Source organism: Mauremys mutica, chromosome 9 (assembly GCF_020497125.1).
Source record: "Mauremys mutica isolate MM-2020 ecotype Southern chromosome 9, ASM2049712v1, whole genome shotgun sequence".
NCBI lineage: Eukaryota > Metazoa > Chordata > Testudines > Geoemydidae > Mauremys > Mauremys mutica.
Genome location: NC_059080.1, coordinates 19,235,483 through 19,253,794, shown reverse-complemented (window position 1 = coordinate 19,253,794; position 18,312 = coordinate 19,235,483). Strand labels below are relative to the sequence as shown.

At 44.4% G+C, this 18,312-nt stretch overlaps 1 protein-coding gene across 3 annotated transcripts in view; it reads left to right on the top strand.

The window, feature by feature from the left end:
* AMOT (angiomotin) overlaps window positions 1–17,259 on the top strand; it is an 88,337-nt gene extending 71,078 nt beyond the window's left edge. For all 3 annotated transcript variants that reach the window (XM_045030562.1, XM_045030560.1, XM_045030559.1), the window contains exons 8-13: window positions 5,490–5,639; window positions 9,231–9,421; window positions 11,933–12,055; window positions 12,790–13,022; window positions 13,637–13,861; window positions 14,377–17,259. In XM_045030562.1, coding sequence (XP_044886497.1) covers window positions 5,490–5,639; window positions 9,231–9,421; window positions 11,933–12,055; window positions 12,790–13,022; window positions 13,637–13,861; window positions 14,377–14,477 — 1,023 coding nt within the window. In that variant the 3' untranslated portion in view covers window positions 14,478–17,259. The remainder of the gene's footprint in view (window positions 1–5,489; window positions 5,640–9,230; window positions 9,422–11,932; window positions 12,056–12,789; window positions 13,023–13,636; window positions 13,862–14,376) is intronic.
* Window positions 17,260–18,312: the final 1,053 nt, after the last annotated feature.

Sequence of the window (18,312 nt, the reverse complement as noted above, 5' to 3'; positions counted from 1 at the left end):
CTGACGCACTGCATATGAGCTTTGGCAGTCACTTAACTGCTCTAAGCCTCCATTAACTCAACTGTAGAACGGGCACAGTAATATCCACCTTACTGGGGAATTAAAAGGGTTAGTTTAATCTTTGTAAAGCACTTTGAGATCGTTGGATGAATAGCGCTATCTTCCTATCATCATTTTTTTTAAATCAATCTTTTCAATAGCAAGAGTTTAATGTAAAATTGCATTCAAATGTTCTTGCATCTCCAGATCCAAATAAATGTGAAATCTTGAGCAATGGAGAGGTAAAAATACCTACTTACTGTACCTGCCCTGTTTGGGAAATCTTTGGTTGGGTTACTCACCGTTTATCGTACCTTTATAATAAAATACCTGTCTCTGGAAAATCCTCTAGGGCAGCAGCTCTGCATCATGCTGTGAGATTAGGGGTATGTCTACACTACGAAATTAGATCGAATTTATAGAAGTTGGTTTTTTAGAAATCGTTTTTATACAGTTGATTGTGTGTGTCCCCACACAAATGCTCTTAAGTGCATTAACTCAGCGGACTGCGTCCACAGTACCAAGGCTAGCGTCGACTTCCGGAGTGTTGTACTGTGGTAGCTATCCCACAGTTCCTGCAGTCTCCGCCCCCAATGGAATTTTGGATTGAGATCCCAATGCCTGATGGGGCAAAAACAGTGTCGCAGGTGGTTCTGGGTACATGTCTTCAGGCCCCCCTCTCCCTCCCTCCCTCCGTGAAAGCAACGGCAGACAATCATTTCGTGCCTTTTTTTCTGGGTTACCTGTGCAGAAGCCATACCACGGCAAGCATGGAGCCCGCTCAGCTCACCGTCACCATACGTCTCCTGGGTGCTGGCAGACGTGGGACTGCATTGCTGCACAGCAGCAGCTCATTGCCTTTTGGCAGCAGACGGTGCATTATGACTGGTAGCTGTTGTTGTCGTTCTCCTGGGTGCTCTTTTAGCCGACCTCAGTGAGGTCGGTCAGGGGCGCCTGAGCAGACATGGGAGTGACTCAGACAGGTCATTCCCCAGTTGTACTGCACCGTCTTTTGACCAGCACCCAGGAGATGACAATGGCTAGCAGTCGTACTGCACCATCTTCTGGCGAGCACCCAGGAGATGACAATGGCTAGCAATCGTAATGCAGCATCTTCTGCCGAGCACCCAGGAGATGACAATGGCTAGCAATCGTAATGCAGCATCTTCTGCCGAGCACCCAGGAGATGACAATGGCTAGCAGTCGTACTGTGCTGTCTGCCGCCAGCCTAAGATGTATAAGATAGATGGAGTGGATCAAAACAAGAAATAGACCAGATTTGTTTTGTATTCAGTTGCTCCCCCCTCCCTCCATGAAATCAACAGCCTGCTAAACCCAGGGTTTTGAGTTCAATCCTTGAGGGGAGCCATTTTGTGTGACAGTTGTTTGTGTTTCTCCTTGATGCAAAGCCACCCGCTTTGTTGATTTTAATTCCCTGTAAGCCGTGTCGTCAGTCGCCCCTCCCTCCGTCAGAGCAACGGCAGACAATCGTTTTGCGCCTTTTTTCAGCACAGACGCCATAGCACTGGGAACATGGAGCCCACTCAGATCACTGCGGCAATTATGAGCACTGTAAACACCACGCACGTTATCCTGCAGTATATGCAGAACCAGAACCTACAAAAGCGAAACCAGACAAGGAGGCAACGGCAGCACGGTGACAAGAGTGATGAGGACATAGACGTGGACATAGACTTCTCACAAAGTACGGACCCTGGCAGTGTGCACATCGTGGTGTTAATGGGGCAAGTTCATGCCGTGGAACGCCGATTCTGGGCCTGGGAAACAAGCACAGACTGGTGGAACCGCATAGTGTTGCAGGTCTGGGATGATTCCTAGTGGCTGTGAAACTTTCGCATGCGTAAGGGCACTTTCATGGAACTTTGTGACTTGCTTTCCCCTGCCCTGAAGCGCCAGAATACCAAGATGAGAGCACCCCTCACAGTGGAGAAGTGAGTGGCAATAGCTCTGTGGAAGCTTGCAACGCTAGACAGCTACCGGTCAGTCGGGCATCAATTTGGAGTGGGCAAATCTACTGTGTGGGCTGCTGTGATCCAAGTAGCCAATGCAATCAAAGAGCTGCTGATATCAAGGGTAGTGACTCTGGGAAATGTGCAGGCCATAGTGGATGGCTTTGCTGCAATGGGATTCCCTAACTGTGGTGGGGCGATAGACGGAACCCATCCCCCTATCTTGGCACTGGAGCACCAAGCCAGCAAGTACATAAACCGAAAGGGGTACTTTTCAATGGTGCTGCAAGCACTGGTGGATCACAAGGGACATTTCACCAACATCAACGTGGGATGGCCAGGAAAGGTACATGACATTCGCATCTTCAGGAACTCTGGTCTGTTTCAAAAGCTGGGACTTTCTTCCCAGACCAGAAAATAATCATTGGGGATGTTGAAATGCCTATAGTAATCCTTGGGGACCCAGCCTACCCCTTAATCCCATGGCTCATGAAGCCGTACACAGGCAGCCTGGACAGTAGTTAGGAGCTGTTCAACTATAGGCTGAGCAAGTGCAGAATGGTGGTAGAATGTGCATTTGGACGTTTAAAAGCACGCTGGCGCAGTTTACCGACTCAGATAGACCTCAGCGAAACCAATATTACCATTGTTATTACTGCTTGCTGTGCGCTCCACAATATCTGTGAGAGTAAGGGGGAGACATTTATGGCGGGGTGGGACGTTGAGGCAAATTGCCTGGCCGCTGATTACGTGCAACCAGACACCTGCAGCTCAACCATACACTGGAGCATATGAGTTTGATGCTCCAGCAGCCTGAGCATTGACTCCTGCCTTCTGTCAGCAAGCTGACACCACCTATCATCTTCAGCCTGCCACTTACTCTCTTCAGCCCGCAACTTAGTCTCTTCAGCCCACCTCCTCTCCTCGTGTTCATATTGTGCTTTCCTGCACTCTGACATTGTCTGCCTCCATGCATTCTGCTGTGCTCTGTCAGTGTGGGGGGACAGAATGAGCTCAGAGAACATTTCATCCTGAGTGCTTTTTTTTCGCCTTCTAATCTTTGCTAGCCTCTGGGAAGGAGAAACATATGCATCTGGTGGAGGAAAAAAAGGGAGAATGGTAGTTAAAAAGACACATTTTATAGAACAATGTGTCTATACCACTCTTTCATGGTAAACCTTGCTGGTAACATTACATAGCACATTTAAAGAGCCCTTTAAGTAAAAAAAAAGGGCTTTGTCGTGTGGATGGGTGCAGGGTTAAATCGAGGTAACGCTGCTAAATTCGACCTAAAATTGTAGTGTAGACCAGGCCTAGGTGTCTGCTGAGTTTGGGAATAAATGATACCAGACTTGGGACTGGTGGAAAATAAGATGTTGCTGTTTGGAGCTTACCTACTGTATTACTCACACTGGGTTCTCGATAGTCAGTACTTAATTTGTGCCAGTGCTGAGCCCCTGCACCACTAGGCTTGGCAGTTCATAGCCCCAGCACCTCTGGGCTTGCCACATCAGTTACGAAAGTAAAAAAAATTGCTTGAGCCTCGGCATCTCTTTCATTACAAATTAAGCACTGTCTATAGTGGCTTGATGCAGAGGGACTGAGGAGCATATGATGAGAATTTTTTGAAGGGATGACATGGTGAAATCAAGAGAATCTAAATTTTGCAACACAGGATTCCCTGCAAATTGGATTATGACTCTCCCGGGAAGTACCACCTTCTTCAGCCATTATTGTGTCAGTTACTCCTGAGGGAATTCTGCACCAAAAATTAAAGATTCTGTACAAAAATTAAAAATTCTGTGCACAATATTTTAAAATTCTGCATATTTATTTGTCAAAATAACACAATAGAATCACACCGTTTTCAATTATTTTCTGACAAGTATTTTGAAATAAATTACTAAAATAATTGAAAATGGTCTGATTCTGTTGCGTTATTTTAACAAATAAAATATGCAGAACTTTGCAGAATATTAAAATTTTTAATTGTTTGGCGCACAATTCCCTCAAGAGTACCCGGGTTCTGTGGGGTGCAATTTGAGGGGGGCGAATCTATATGCACAGGGACTTGGTGTGGGGTTCTGGGTGCAGAGAAGGAAAGGGGGTGCATGAGGGGGGAAGGGTCACTGTACAGGGACTTGTTCCCCCATCCGCCCAACCCCTGTGCATCTGGACCCCCCCCCCCCCATGCCCAAAGCCCCCTAGGGGGAGAGGTGAGTGAGCTCTGGCGTAGCTTCTCTTTTCTTCCTCACAGAAACCATGTTCTGCAAGGAAACAAAGAGAATCTGCGGGGGAGGAGGGGGGGGGGGCATTTTTCTGCTGTGCTGCAGGGGCGCAGAATTCTCCCAGGGGTAGTCAGTGGGTTGTTATAACTTAGGGTCCTGCCCAGCTCTTGATGCCCAAACCCAGCTAACAATAATTGTGTTTGTATTTTACCCCTCTGGCAACCTCTTTATAGCTGTGTTGTAGGCCTCATTTGGACTGCAGTATCCACTGTGTTTAAACACTTCAAACAGATTTGGGCCATGGTTCCTTAACACGGATAACACATGGTTTGGGCCTCTCCATATGAGAAAGGCCAAACCATATTCTAGCACGGCCCTTGGGTGTGTTTATAGTATGGTATTTAAATGTGGTAGATCTCAGACTGGAGATGGGACTATAGTCTGATTCCCCAAAGTAGTCTTTAACATCTCATTACTGTGAACACTACCATACTGGGGGAGTCTGCTGTGACCTGGTAGTACCCTCATCCAGATTGGGCTTGCTTGTGGAGATAGCACCAAATTGAGGTTACAAAATCACACAAGTCTGAATTATGATTTAACCCTGTTGGGGCCCTAATGTTTCATAAATGAGTCTCCCAGCCTGATGGGTTTGATAGGTCAGGTTAATGTGGTTTGGCTAGCATAAGTCTTTGGGGGCAGCGAGAGAGAAGAATAGAGTGGAACTTCCTAGGTCGCTCTGGCCGCAGGAACAATGCCTAGAACCACACACAGTTGTTGCTAGCACTGTTCTGTCTGCAGTGTGGAGAGAATACGAGTCCTTAACCTAGTTATAATGTGTTTTTGGTCCTCTTCATGCTCGGAAGGTTATGGCCTCGGATTGGGGCGCGGGAGTTCTGGGTGTAATTCTTTGTAGAGCTGGTCAAAAACTTCCATGTTTTCAAAACTTTTTCTGCATTTTTTGACAAGCTGTAATTCCTGGCTCTGACATAAGCCGCCTGTGCGACTTTGGGCAAGTCACGTAACCTCTTTGTGCCTCAGATCCCCATCTGTAAAATGGAGATAATCCTTTCCTGCCTCACAGGGAGGTGGTGAGGATATGTTCGTTAATGCCTGTGAATGCTCCGATACTAAGGCAATGGGATGGGGAGGGCATCTAGATAGGGCCTGTGACTGGGAATGAGAGAAGAGGAAAGAAGTACATGGAGCAGGTGGGAACTAACATTATGATCATTGTCCTCTCTTGTTTCAGCTGAAAAAGAAGCAGGTTTATGTCGAGAAGGTGGAGAAGATGCAGCAGGCATTGGTTCAGCTGCAGGCAGCGTGTGAGAAGCGAGAACAGTTGGAGCACCGGCTCCGAACTCGCCTGGAGAGAGAACTGGAGTCTCTCCGGATGCAGCAGGTAACCAGGATTAGTCCATGCACTGAGCAGTTTTTCATGTAAATATATTTCTTGTAAGGTTTTCCTGTCTAACCATGCACAAAACATGCAGCAGAGCATGATCTTTCCCCTCTTTTGTATAGAACTATAGCAAAACTATTCTTTTGCAAAATGTTGCCATTACCTTGCTAGGTTGGTATTGGTTTCACTTAATTGAGTAAACTTTTAAATCTATCCCAAAGTTTTTAAATTAAAAATAATAGCTGATTCCTCATCTGGGAGGCTGCAGGCATATATCTAGAAATTGTTCTGGACTCTTAATGAATCCTGCTTTGCATTTTAATTTGTAATAAGGTTTTAAGACACCCCTAATCTCTCTCACACACACACTCACACACACACACAATTTTTTGGGTGGTCACATCTGTTCACACAGCCTCAAACATTGGCCTGCAGACAGAAGGCTCTTTGGAAGGCTTTTGAAGCCTGATAACATAAATGCTGTTGATGGAAATTTGTAACCGCTAATATACAATATGCTCTAACAATTTGTATCAAGCCCGTTTTTACAGTGGGAAGAAAGGAAAACATTTTTTCTGGGGATACTATGAATTGAATTTGCATTTTTAGTCCTGTTTGAACTCATGTTAACAAACGTTAACTAATGTGATTGTAAATTCTGGTGTAAGTAGGATTCAGACATTTGTTCCTAGTTGTGTTCAGCCCTAACTGCAACATAGAGTTAAATGTGACTAGGAACAAATGTTTAAACCCTAGAACAAACATTTGCTCTAGAATTAACAATTGTTTTAATTAACACAAGATAAAGGAGGACTAACAATGCAAATGCAGACATGCCAAAGTGAGGGAGAAGAATTACTACAATATGATAGTTTGCAGTTAACTGTTTTTTGGGGACAGTGGGGGCTGTCTCAGATTACAATTAAAAATCCAGTTGACTGAAACATATGCCACGATCTAATAGACAGTAAATTAAATGGTAAACTACTTCCATTTTTTTACTAGAAATTATATGATATATGATTGACTCTAATGATAGGATTAATAAAAAAAAGTTTGAACATAAATATATGAAGGAAGAAATAAGTTATATTATTGATGAAACTGTCTTGAAAGAAGACCAGATTTAACACATTCTGTAATGGGTCTAGATATAAATGTTATTCTAGATCTTAAAAAATTCTTCCTATCTAGTATAGAAAATATATTGAATTGACATAATTTAGAATTATTTGAAGTGTACAAATTCCAATGTTATTTAAAACCAACAACTTGTAAGTGGACGTAACAAGATTTCTGCTTTAAACCATGGTTCCTCTTAAGGAAACAGAAAATGTAAAATAATCCTGAATCCTGAGCCACACATATTAGATTGTCTGCTTGATTCCTTCTCTTATAAATGAGCTTTTCATAACTAGCTTTCTGGGCACAAGATCTTGCACTCCAAGAAAAGATCTCCTTGTAATACTTTCCTGTTTAATATTATTCTTTGAGCTTTTAGCATAGAAAATCTCAAACATCTTTTTGTATTTTCCGGTATGCCTCTGTTTGGCTTATTGGCGCCAAATGGAATAAATGTATCTATGTTCCAAACCTCCTCTTAGAATTTAATTACTTTTCCTCCCTCAGTTCCCAAGTATAGCATGTGATCCCACTTTATATGTGACAATGTCTAATCTCAGCCTCTTTTCTAATACCCGGGATTAATTTTGCAAAAATTACAAGGGGTCTCATACATTGTCTCCTCCTAGTTCTAGTTCCCTTGCCTCTAGTGGCTTTTTGCCATTGGGCCAGACACACTCCATCTTTGCATTATAAACAAAGCTTGCTTTTCTAACTAATTATATTCCTTCTCGTAATAAGTGAATGATATCACATGCTGCATCTTGTGATTGGAGCTGTGTTGGAAATCTGCTCAATAGAGGCAAAAGCATTTGTTTAACCTGGTTATGATGTGGCTTGGGCTTTATCCACATAGCTTGTTCATAACTCAGTGTGGGCACAACAACGTTACCAATGATTGTTAAACTCTTTAGCCTGATTCAGATCTTGCTTACTCTGGTGTAACTCCGTTTAAGGTAGAGGCATTACTTACATTAGTGTAAATCTGGAATTGGGACCCCTATTATTTTGGCTGTGTGGATGGGCTTTAGGCACCACATCTGAGTAACATGATACAGCTTTCCAGAATATATATATATATATACACACACACACACACACATCTCTACCCCAATATAATGCGACCTGATATAAGGTGGGTTCGCATACAAGGCGGTAAAGCTCTGACACACTGCTCTGAGCAGTGTGTTAAGGGTGCCAGGCCAGGCTGGGACCAAGAGGTTCGATAAGGGGCAGAGGGTTTTGAGGGCGGTCAGGGGCTCCCCCCCTCCCAGGGTCTGGGGGGCAGGAGCTGTGGGAGGGCACTTTTGGGGGCCCCGGAGTCTCAGAGTGGCCCAGGGGATTAGCGGAGGGCCGGGAGCAGCCGGTTCTGCTTCCCTCGCCCCGGCCCCAGCTGTGTCGCTCGGGGGAAGGGATTCCCCCCGCGCTCACCAGCAGCAGCGGAAGCGGAGCAGCCCGGCCCCAGCCTGCTCCAGTCCGCCAGCCGCAGCGCTCCGCTTCCCGCCGCAGGTGAGTGTGGGGGGCGTCCTTTCCCCAACCTCCCCGCACTCACCGGCAGCGGGAAGCGGAGCGGCTGAGCCTCAGCCAGCTCCACTCCACCAGCTCCCAGCCGCGGCGCTCCACTTCCCGCCAGGCAGGTGAGTGCAGGACCTTTCCCCAGCCGCCCCCCAGCGACACAGCTGGGGCTGGGGCAAGGAAAGCAGAGCAGGCTGGGGCCGCGTCACCCCGCTTCCTGCCGCAGGTGAGTGCAGGGGGACGTCCTTTCCCCAACCTCCCCGCACTCACCGGCAGCAGGAAGCGGAGAGCCGCGGCTGGGAGGTGGCGGAGTGGAGCGGGCTGGGGCCGGGCTGCTCCGCTTCCTGCCACTGCCGGTGAGTGCCTGTCAGGGGGTGGGGCGGGGTGGTGGATAGGGGTCGGAGCAGTCTGGGGACAGGGTAGGGGGTGAGGTTCTGGGGGTGATTAGGGATGGGGGTCTCTGAAAGGGGTGGTCAGGGAACAAGGGACGGGGGGGGCCAAAGCAAGTTTGATATAACGCGGTCTCACCTATAACGCGGTGAGATTTTTTGTCTCCCGAGGACAGCGTTATATTGGGGTAAAGGGGTGTATGTGTGTATAGAGAGAGAGTAGTGTTGGTGGGTGTGTGGGGGGGAGTATTATCTAATATTTTAATTGGGTCACAGTGTTCATGAAAAGAATCATTCATGGGCCACATTCTCTTAGCTGGGGTAAATCAGCATATCTTCAATGGCTTCAGTGGAGCTCAGCTGATTTGCCCAACTGGTGATTTATGGATTTTAAAGCTTGAAGGGACCATTACGATCATCTGGTCTGACCTGCCTAACGCAGGCCATAGAATTCTGCCCAGTGATTGCTCCATTAAGCTGATAACTAATCCAGCCTCCTCATCCCACATGTGAAAACAGGCTCTTCCAAATCTCTTCTGATGCATTTTGTTCTTTTGAAAATCAGCGTCAAGGTACATCTCAGACTGCCAGCGCCTCGGAGTACAGCGCCACAGCACTTATGGAACTCCTGCGGGAGAAGGAGGAGAGAATTCTTGCCCTGGAAGCCGACATGACTAAATGGGAACAGAAGTACCTGGAGGAGAGCGTGATGAGACAGTTTGCTTTGGATGCGGCAGCTACGGTGGCTGCTCAGAGGTAAATGAAACTATTCATAGCAGGGTATTTTTCCAGTAGAATGTCGTATTTCCTACCGATGAATGATACCCTGAGTCTCGCTTTTCCATGACTCCTCCCCTTGCCCTCCACACATCATCAGCTAAAACTCCTGGAATAGAGGTGGAGCTTGGCTGCTTTTGCTGGGATTCCTGCGTAGTTGCCAGCATTTAGAAACTTTGAAGGGACTGTTCCATCAAATGAAATAACTGTGTTTTCATACAAGTATTCATCTGAATGGCTCCTGGAAGCTGCTGACTCAAAAATAGATGGTAGAGCAGAAAAAGATTTACAAGCATCTGTCCTTGCTGCCGTCACGTGAGATGGGGGAAGCTTGGTGATTCACATCGTTCGGCCTGAATGCCACACTTGTTCACCAGACTGTTTTTGCAAATTACTTTATGGTCTTGTCCACAATATGGCTGCTAACCAGAGACACATACACAGAAATTCCGCTCGGCGGCGTAGAGATGACATCGTTTGTGGGGGCAGGGAGGGAATGGTGTCTGAAATTTGGTATCCAGCTTAGATTCCAAGACGACTATCCAGAACTAAATAGGCTGTAAATAGGCTTCAGTTAGCTGGTGAGCAAGTGCTGCTAAGGGGGTGCAATTGGGTAGTGCTTACATGTGATTTTATTGCTAACTGGTGCCTGGCTCCTGACAGAAGAGGTTTTTTTGGCCATTTTGTAAACCAGATTCAAGTGCAGATGTTGCACCTTTGCTACTTTTGCCCAAGTTCAGCGAGGAGAGTTGCAACATCTGCAGTGTTAGCATTTAAAGGGTTATCTTCTCTCATTCCAGAAGCAGCCTGTTACCTCAAGGTATTAATGCTTCTTGTGCAGTGTTTTCCAGCTTCTCTAAATGGCTTCTTTAAAGTGTATCCAGGGGACATGTTGTATTTTCAGCCCACGCTGATGACTAGGAGTGTGGTCTGTTGGTTGTCACATATGGGGAGAGGACACATTAAGCCAGTTGACATTGTATTTAAATAAACAAGCAAGGAAGGTTTCCAGAGTCAGGAAAGCTCCCATTTCCACATTTTAGTTTCCTGTTTCCTTCTAACTGCTGGTCCTTAAAGAGACAGATCTGTTACTGCACTAGCATCTGACGGTCAGAAAGTTAATTCCAAGTTAAGATTGGCCACCATTCCTCCCAAATGTTCCTCATTTCAAGGCGACACCATTTTTAAGTTTCCTGCCTGAATAGTCTCTTTGTGTTCCTTATTTTGGGGTTTTGCCATTCACTGCATCCCCGTTCGTGCCTTGGCAGAGTGAGAGGTATGCTGGCCACTCCACTCTTAACCCTGCCAGACGTGGGAAGTAAAATTGGCACATTATAATGATTTGGTAGCTCTCATCCTGTCTCAGGCTGCTGCAGTCTTAACATTATTTGAATGTGCATTTATGTTGTACGGGGCCTTCTAATTGTTAGGACCCACATGGTGGTATAATGGCATAGCGTGATGACTGGTATTGAAGTGAACATGGGATGTTATATTACCGTATTAGTTTTATTAGCCTGCATCACATTGTTTAAAATATGGGATGCTACAAAGTATCCACATAAACTCTCTTCTTATCCTACTCTAACATTCGGACTGAGACTGTCAAAACCACCTAAGGGGTTTGGATGCCCAGTTCCTATTTGGTGTCCCTATCCCCTAGCTGATTTTGAAAATCTCAGCCTGAGTGTTTGGTGTGTGGTGTTTTTAACCTAAATGGCAGGCTGTGTTCCTAGGACGTGTTTGTTTGTTTTTTTTAAATCTATCTGAAATGTAAGTGTATAGCAGCATTAAATGCTTGGTGTGGGTTTAGTAGACTATGCAAAGATTGCAGTGGGGCAGTGGTTCTCAACCTGCGGCCCAATCAGCACAGAGCTGTGGCCCATGTGACATCCTCAGGGCCATAAGATAGTATTGGATGTGGCCCACATAACACACTAATGGTAAGTAGGTTGAGAACACTGCAGTGGGGGAACCCTAAGTGCATGGCATAGAAGTTAAAGTGAAAGAGGGCTGTTTATGCTCCATATCCAACCAGTACCCAACACATTTGAGCACTAGCCTGTAGGAGAGAGGACTATATATCTAAAATCATCAGACATAAATTCACTCTATTCTAGCTTAAAAGAGAACATACGTGTCTAGCCTCTCATCCTGGAGTGCCATTTCCCCTACATCCTTGTCCTTGACTACACACAAACGTGCCTGGGTTTAACTAAATCAGTTTAAAAACACACCTTTAGATGAGCAGGATTGTGTGTAGAGTAGGACCTTGTTTTTAGTGACTTAAGGCATCTCTGTTGTTTCTTTAGTGCTGGGAGATGGATTTTCCTGGTTCGAGGTCCATAGCCAGAAATGGAGACCTTGAACAAGCCTTTACTCAAAGAAGTGGATATCTTTGTTAAATAGTTTTGAGAGATTATTGTGTGCTGTTGGGATGAGGACAGTGGATTCGTATGGTCCTTTATCTGCTATGCTGCTCATTCTCAGGGACACAACTGTGATCAGCCATTCGCCTAATGCTAGCTACGACACCTCCTTGGAAGCTCGCATTCAGAAGGAAGAAGAGGAGATCCTGATGGCCAATAGGCGGTGTCTTGACATGGAGGGCAGGTAAAATGCAATTCGTTCTCAGACAGCTTCTTGCGCATTGTAATTTTAAGTTGATGGCTGGGGCAGGCTATTGCGAATCATCCCGTCGGGGTATGGTAGCCTCAATTATAGCAATGAAATATGAGAGATACCAGGTTGTGCTCACTTGGTTGAACAAAACAATTGCATTTTCTTTCACTATTGATATGGTTTGGATTCATAAGTAAAATGCCCCTCAGACTTTTGATTCTATTTATTTTTTTAATGTTCTGTCCCTATTTGTCTGCTCTTCTTGTTCCTCTTCAGCACCTTCATCCACACATGTGCCTCTAACACCAAGCTCAGAGAAATTTGGATCATGTCTTAACAGTGTGGTTCCATGGGGGTGTTGGTCTTGGTGTTTGGCACAGTGCAGGTTCACTGAAGAGCATTAATCCCTCCTCTTCCTTATCCCTTTGCTGTCTGGCCACAGCTCTTGGATCTCAAACGGCCTCTGCAGTTGTTGTGTCCAGTAGCCTGAGATGGGCAGCTCAGTGAAGATCTCTCAAGTGTAGAAAGTCTTGTCCATGATCTGGCCCTATGGCACGGTGAGCCAGTGAGCACCCATTATTCAAGCCAGTTAGTTCAGTTGCATTCTCTTTAACAAAGAGCTGCACTAATTCCCCGAATGCCTAAAAAGCAAGGATAATTACAAGAGCACAGTGGACTTTTGAAGCATCAGTCTGAAGATACTGTTCTTTTTGTTATCCTCTCAGGATAAAGACTCTCCATGCTCAGATCATTGAAAAGGATGCCATGATTAAAGTCCTCCAGCAGCGCTCCCGGAAAGAGACCAGTAAGACAGATCAGCTGTCTTCAATGAGACCAGCTAAGTCCCTGATGTCAATTTCTAATGCTGGATCAGGCTTGCTGTCCCACTCTTCAACCCTGAGCAGCACTCCCATATTGGAAGAGAAGAGGGAGGACAAAAGCTGGAAGGGCAGTTTAGGTAACATTGTAACCCTAACAAAAGCACTGCCAGCTTTGTTAAGGGAGCGTGGTCTAAAACCACTCGGGGGGAGTGCGAGCAATGGAAGGACGATGAACTGACCGAGGGCGCTAGGTGCGCTACAAACAGATACAAAGATGTGGTCACTGGCCTGAAGGGCTCGCAGCCTTTATTTGGAGAAAATGTGTTGTAATTGGTCCAAGTTATTAGTTATTTTTTCTGTAGATGGCTTGGGGCCCAAACCTACTCCCATTGCTATAAATGGGAATTTTTTGCAATTAACTTCAGGGTGAGCAGGACTGCACAGTAGTGGGCCGTAGAGGGGAAGCAGCATTGTCTAGTGGTTGGAGATAGGGCATGGGAGATGAAACATATTCCAACATTACCTTTATAGTGCTGAATGACCTTGGTTTTCCCAACCTCTGTGCCTCACTTTCCCCGTCTGTAAAATGGGGATAATGCAGTCCTTCATAAAGCACTTTGAGATTGGCAGTTGAAAGGGGTGGCAGGGGGGTGGTGGGTGGAGTGCAAAACTGTGAACTGGGCAGAACTAGTGCTGCAGTGCTCCTTATACGTAAGTGCTTTCAAATCTGCTTCCCTTTCTGTCCACAAAGGTGTTCTGCTGGGTCCAGAATGTCGCTCGGAATCCATTCCTTCAACTCCCTCACCGGTCCTTCCCTCCACCCCGCTGCTGTCTGCACACTCGAAAACAGGCAGCCGAGACTGCAGCACGCAGACAGATAGGGGAAGTGAACAAAATAAAGCTGCTTCCTCTGCCGTGGCCCTTGTACCAGGGCGACTCCCCACTACCAGTGTGCCCTACAATTCAGACAAAACAGGTAACTAGACCCAACTGGTCTCCAGTGGGGCATTGGTACGAGGTCAGTGTAATTGCTCTCCCAGGGTGCTAGTCATGCAGAGCCTTTTGGGGTTGCCAATTGTATGGGTTTAGTTGTTGGTAGGGTGATATGAGTTAGATGGTTATCACAGTAAAGGCCGGGTCTCAGAGAGCCCTTTGGTGAAACGTTAATGCTAAAGGGACAGATTCTGATCTCCATTACGTTGGTGTGACTATACTGGTTAGTATAGCCAGAGTGTCTATACTGGTTTTAACGCAGTCACTGCAGATTTATACATCACTGCATAACTATGAAAGAGAGAAAGTAAAGAAAGAGAGAGAAAATCTGAATTTTTAAATTAAAAAAGCTGCCATCAGTCTTCCGCCACCATCACAAACTGCCTTTATGAATAAGCAGGAAACTCCCTTGTTCCAGTCCTATCCCCACTGTAGCTGTAGTTGGCAACTGGAGTTACAGCTTGATTCTTTCTGTTTTGTTTCCTCCTCTTGATATAGATGGGCCAGTTTTCCACTCCAGCACTTTGGAAAGAAAACCGCCTGTTCACAGCTTGGGGCAGGACCTCACTGATGCAGAAATGGTGGAATACCTTATCTGAAAGGCTGAACTTGTATCAAAGCTGGGACACAATAGCAAGAATTTTTTTTAAAAAGACATTTTTATTGGAAAAAATATAGTACCTGAGTAATAAAGGAACACTCAGCTCTTCGCTCTTGTATATTAGGTCTTAAAAATGTGGACAGGTTAATTTATGATTTATTCTAAATTATAAAATACTTGTTCTTTGAAAGCCGTTTCCTCCTCTCTCTTCTTCCCCAAGCTTGTTATTAATACTGGATCTGGTAATGTCTGGATAAAACCAAGGTCTTAAATGCACTAAATTCTATTTTTAATTTCAGTATTTTTAAAACCTTGTATTTAAAAAAAAGTAGTACTTACTTTCACAGCAGTTGGTTAACTTCATTTGAACACTGCCAAGATGGGCGTAATGACTCTGCAAATTTATTGAGCACCAGGTCACACAATGACCACGTAACATCACAACTAGATTGGGGTGCTTTGTTCCGAATGTCACTGAAGGCTCCAGAGTACAGGTATTCTGAGTAGCTTTGTAAAATTTGTAGGAGATGATCAAGGGAGCTTTTTTTCTCTATTACCCTCAGTAGTACGAAGTCAACATGGATATCCAATATTCCAGGGCTGGAATGATTTCAATTTTCACAATGTGCTCATGCACTTTTTTGTTTTTTTGTACTCTATCGCAGTCACATTGTTTTTAATAGCTCCAGAGATTGTCATGTTTGTCATTTTCAGCAGTGTCAGAGGGTCCCCAGTACTTTATACATATATAATTTTGAGTAATTTATACAGTAGATAATAAAATAATATATTGCATTCAGGTTTTAAGTTAATAAATATGAAGAAACTGTGGGCCTAATCCTGATCTCAATAACATCTGTTTTTCACCATTGTAGCTCCACTGTCTTCACCGAAATTACTCTGAATTTCCACCGGTGTAGGTGTTGAGCCCTGTAGTATTTGAATATTAGCAACTTGATCTGCTGCATTAGACCTTGATAGAGAATTATTTTTGGTATATTTCCCTCTATTTCAAATCTCTTTCTAGTTTGTATGTCCCTCATTCCATGAAATAATGGATTCTCTTTTCATATAGCAAGTGTCCAAGTTAGTACCTTACACAAGGTAAAGGGTACAGTTGGTTATTGTCAAAAGTTCCACGTGGCAAATTCTGTGTCCTTCCAAAATATTTCCCTCTTCTAACTGGAGAGAGCAGCATTTCTATGTTTTAAAGTATTTAAGGGAGCAAGTTTCACATCTGTTCATCATCAGTTTCACTTTCAGGTTTTTAGGAACTAGCCCAAATGCTGCAGTGCTTGGGTTGCAAATCCTGCAGGGGGATGTTCAGACACATTTTAAAAAAGGCTTGTTTTGAGTTTTTTTTCTTTTTAATTTTATGAAAACACTTGTATTAATATTAGTTTGTTTTAAAACACTTGGTTTACTTAAATTTGATGTCTTTACCAGACAGTGCTGCTAAAGCATCTCAGCTGATCCCAAAATTCCACTACAGCATTGTAGCAGCCAAAACTTGCCATGGAGCGAGGTAGCTTCATGTTAAAGCACCAAGCCTTATCCTGCAATGGGCTTAGTACCCTTAACTCCCACTGAGTAGAAAGCACTTGGCACCTTAGTGCATTAGGCCCTAAATTGCAGTGGGCGTAGGAAGGCTGCAGCACTATCACCTATTGGTACTATGTCTTCTAGCCTCTGGCTTATCAGCTTTTAAAAGGGTCAAAGTAATTGGCCTTAACAGATCAGTGGAAGCAGCCTGGATTTTACAGGGGAGAAGAAAACCCAGAAAGGTGTCTCCCATTAGTAGGCCTCAGATACCTTTCTTGATTTTCCTCCTGTCCCAAAATTAACACTGTAATGCCTGAATATCAGCTCAGAGAGAGATTGTATTTTACTCGAAGCGATCATTCAGCGGAATGGATCACGCTTTACTCTTGGAAGTCAGTTCCTCTTGGTCCTGTTGGGTTTACCACTTGCTAATTTTAATCATTGAGAAATCTTAGAACCATAAAAGTTAGAGATGGCAAAGTATGTTGGTCAGAGATGGCCCCAGTGCAAATACCGTGACTTTGCCACTGACCTCTTTCTCTAACAGCCTGAATCCACCCCCCAAACTGGACACCCACAATGTGTGGGGTAATTCCGAGCTGTACTTTAAGAGTTGGCCCATCTCTACCACGTAGGTCCTCCTCTTTCCTCTTGGCCTGTGCAGAATTGTTCCTTAAAGTTCATTCTGTTATATTTTGTCCAGGCAAGTGTTCTACCCCTTTCCATGGGGGATACCCATCACAGCCTCATAGCTCTCACTGTTGGAAATAACTAATGTTCTCTTTTGCTTCATTTCATCCCATGACATCAAGTAATGCCTACCCTGGATGATTATAAATAATGCCTCTCCTCCTCTGTAGTCATTGGAAGCATTGTGTGACCGTATCCATATTCCTGCCATAGGATTGTTCCCGTTGTACATTTTGTGGGCTAGGTTTAATACAGTGACCAGCTAGGGAGATTGAGAACATAGCTGTGAGAGAGATTCAGTGTGAGAAGGGTAAGTCTTTTTGTTAGTCTTTCAAAGGTTGGAAAAACTGTACCTTCTTGAGTGCTACTCAGAGGCAGGTAAGGAATGTTACATCCTGTGCCCATTAGTCCATTCTAACTCAATTGACCTGCATTGGTACTAAAATGTATGGATCAATTATGCACATATGTCTGATTGGGTAAACTCCAATTTGCCTAGGTCCGTGTGTGTTGATGATTAGGATGGACCAGTCAACACTGGTTATTCCTTTTGTTATTCCTTATAACAAAATTCCATTGTAATTATTCTAATGAAGAAAAGAAATAGGGGGTTAAGCTTTCTGAATGAAACACAAAAGTTGCACAGCAATGGTCTCCTCCTAAAAATGCAGGCTAGAAGTTTCAAGTAATGCAAAACTTCAGTATTACATGGTGGCTTTGGCAGTTCTGTGCAAACATGAATGAGTTTGGAAGGAAACATTTCCTGCAGTTTCATATTGCTTTAGTTAATTTCCCTGTTTTCTAGCATTGATGACATGAGTTAAGTTTTTATTACAGTCAGCCATTTAAAAAAGGAAGCAAGCAAAAAAAAGTGTATTATTCTTGTGTGATCTGGAGATCTGAGGTCCTTTTGCTGGGCTGACAAACTAGGAGCCATCAGGAATATGTGCTTTCCCCTAAGCCTTCCCTGAGTGATCCTGATGTGAATCCAAATACGCTGCTTTCTTTGGGGGAGACATGTAATATAGTTTTCAGTCTTTCGCTGTACAGATTTTTCAGATTTGTTTTTAAACAGAAGCTACTTAAAGAAGTCAAACTGCACACCTGGTCCTTTTCTTTCTGTAGTCTACTTTCTACTGAAGTAAGATTGTAATTCAAAGTAATTGCAATGACCTTAAATCTCAAACCAAACTTTGGACTAAGAGTTTGTCTTAAACTCGGGTATTAGAAGCAGAGTTGCAGCTTTTGTAAGGAAAACCTCATATTCCTCTTTGTAGAGCAGAACAAGCATACATTTTTCATCTCTTTCTCTTCCCCTTAAATGCTCACGTAGTGTCCAATCCCACAAATGCTTTCCATGGGGAACTCCCTTGAGATTTGATGGCCCAGGGGACTGAGTAATAGGAGACAGAGACTTTCATCACTAGATGATTGGTTCAAATCTGGCCCCATGTCACTAGTGACTTTAAATAGTTCCCATCTAACAGCTGTTTGTTGATTAAATGAGTTAGTGGGTTTTCCTAAGAGCTATCCATGTGGCTGGTTTGCAGGATTCACCCAAAAGTTACCAAGAACTCTGCATGCTCCAGGAGCCCATTGCT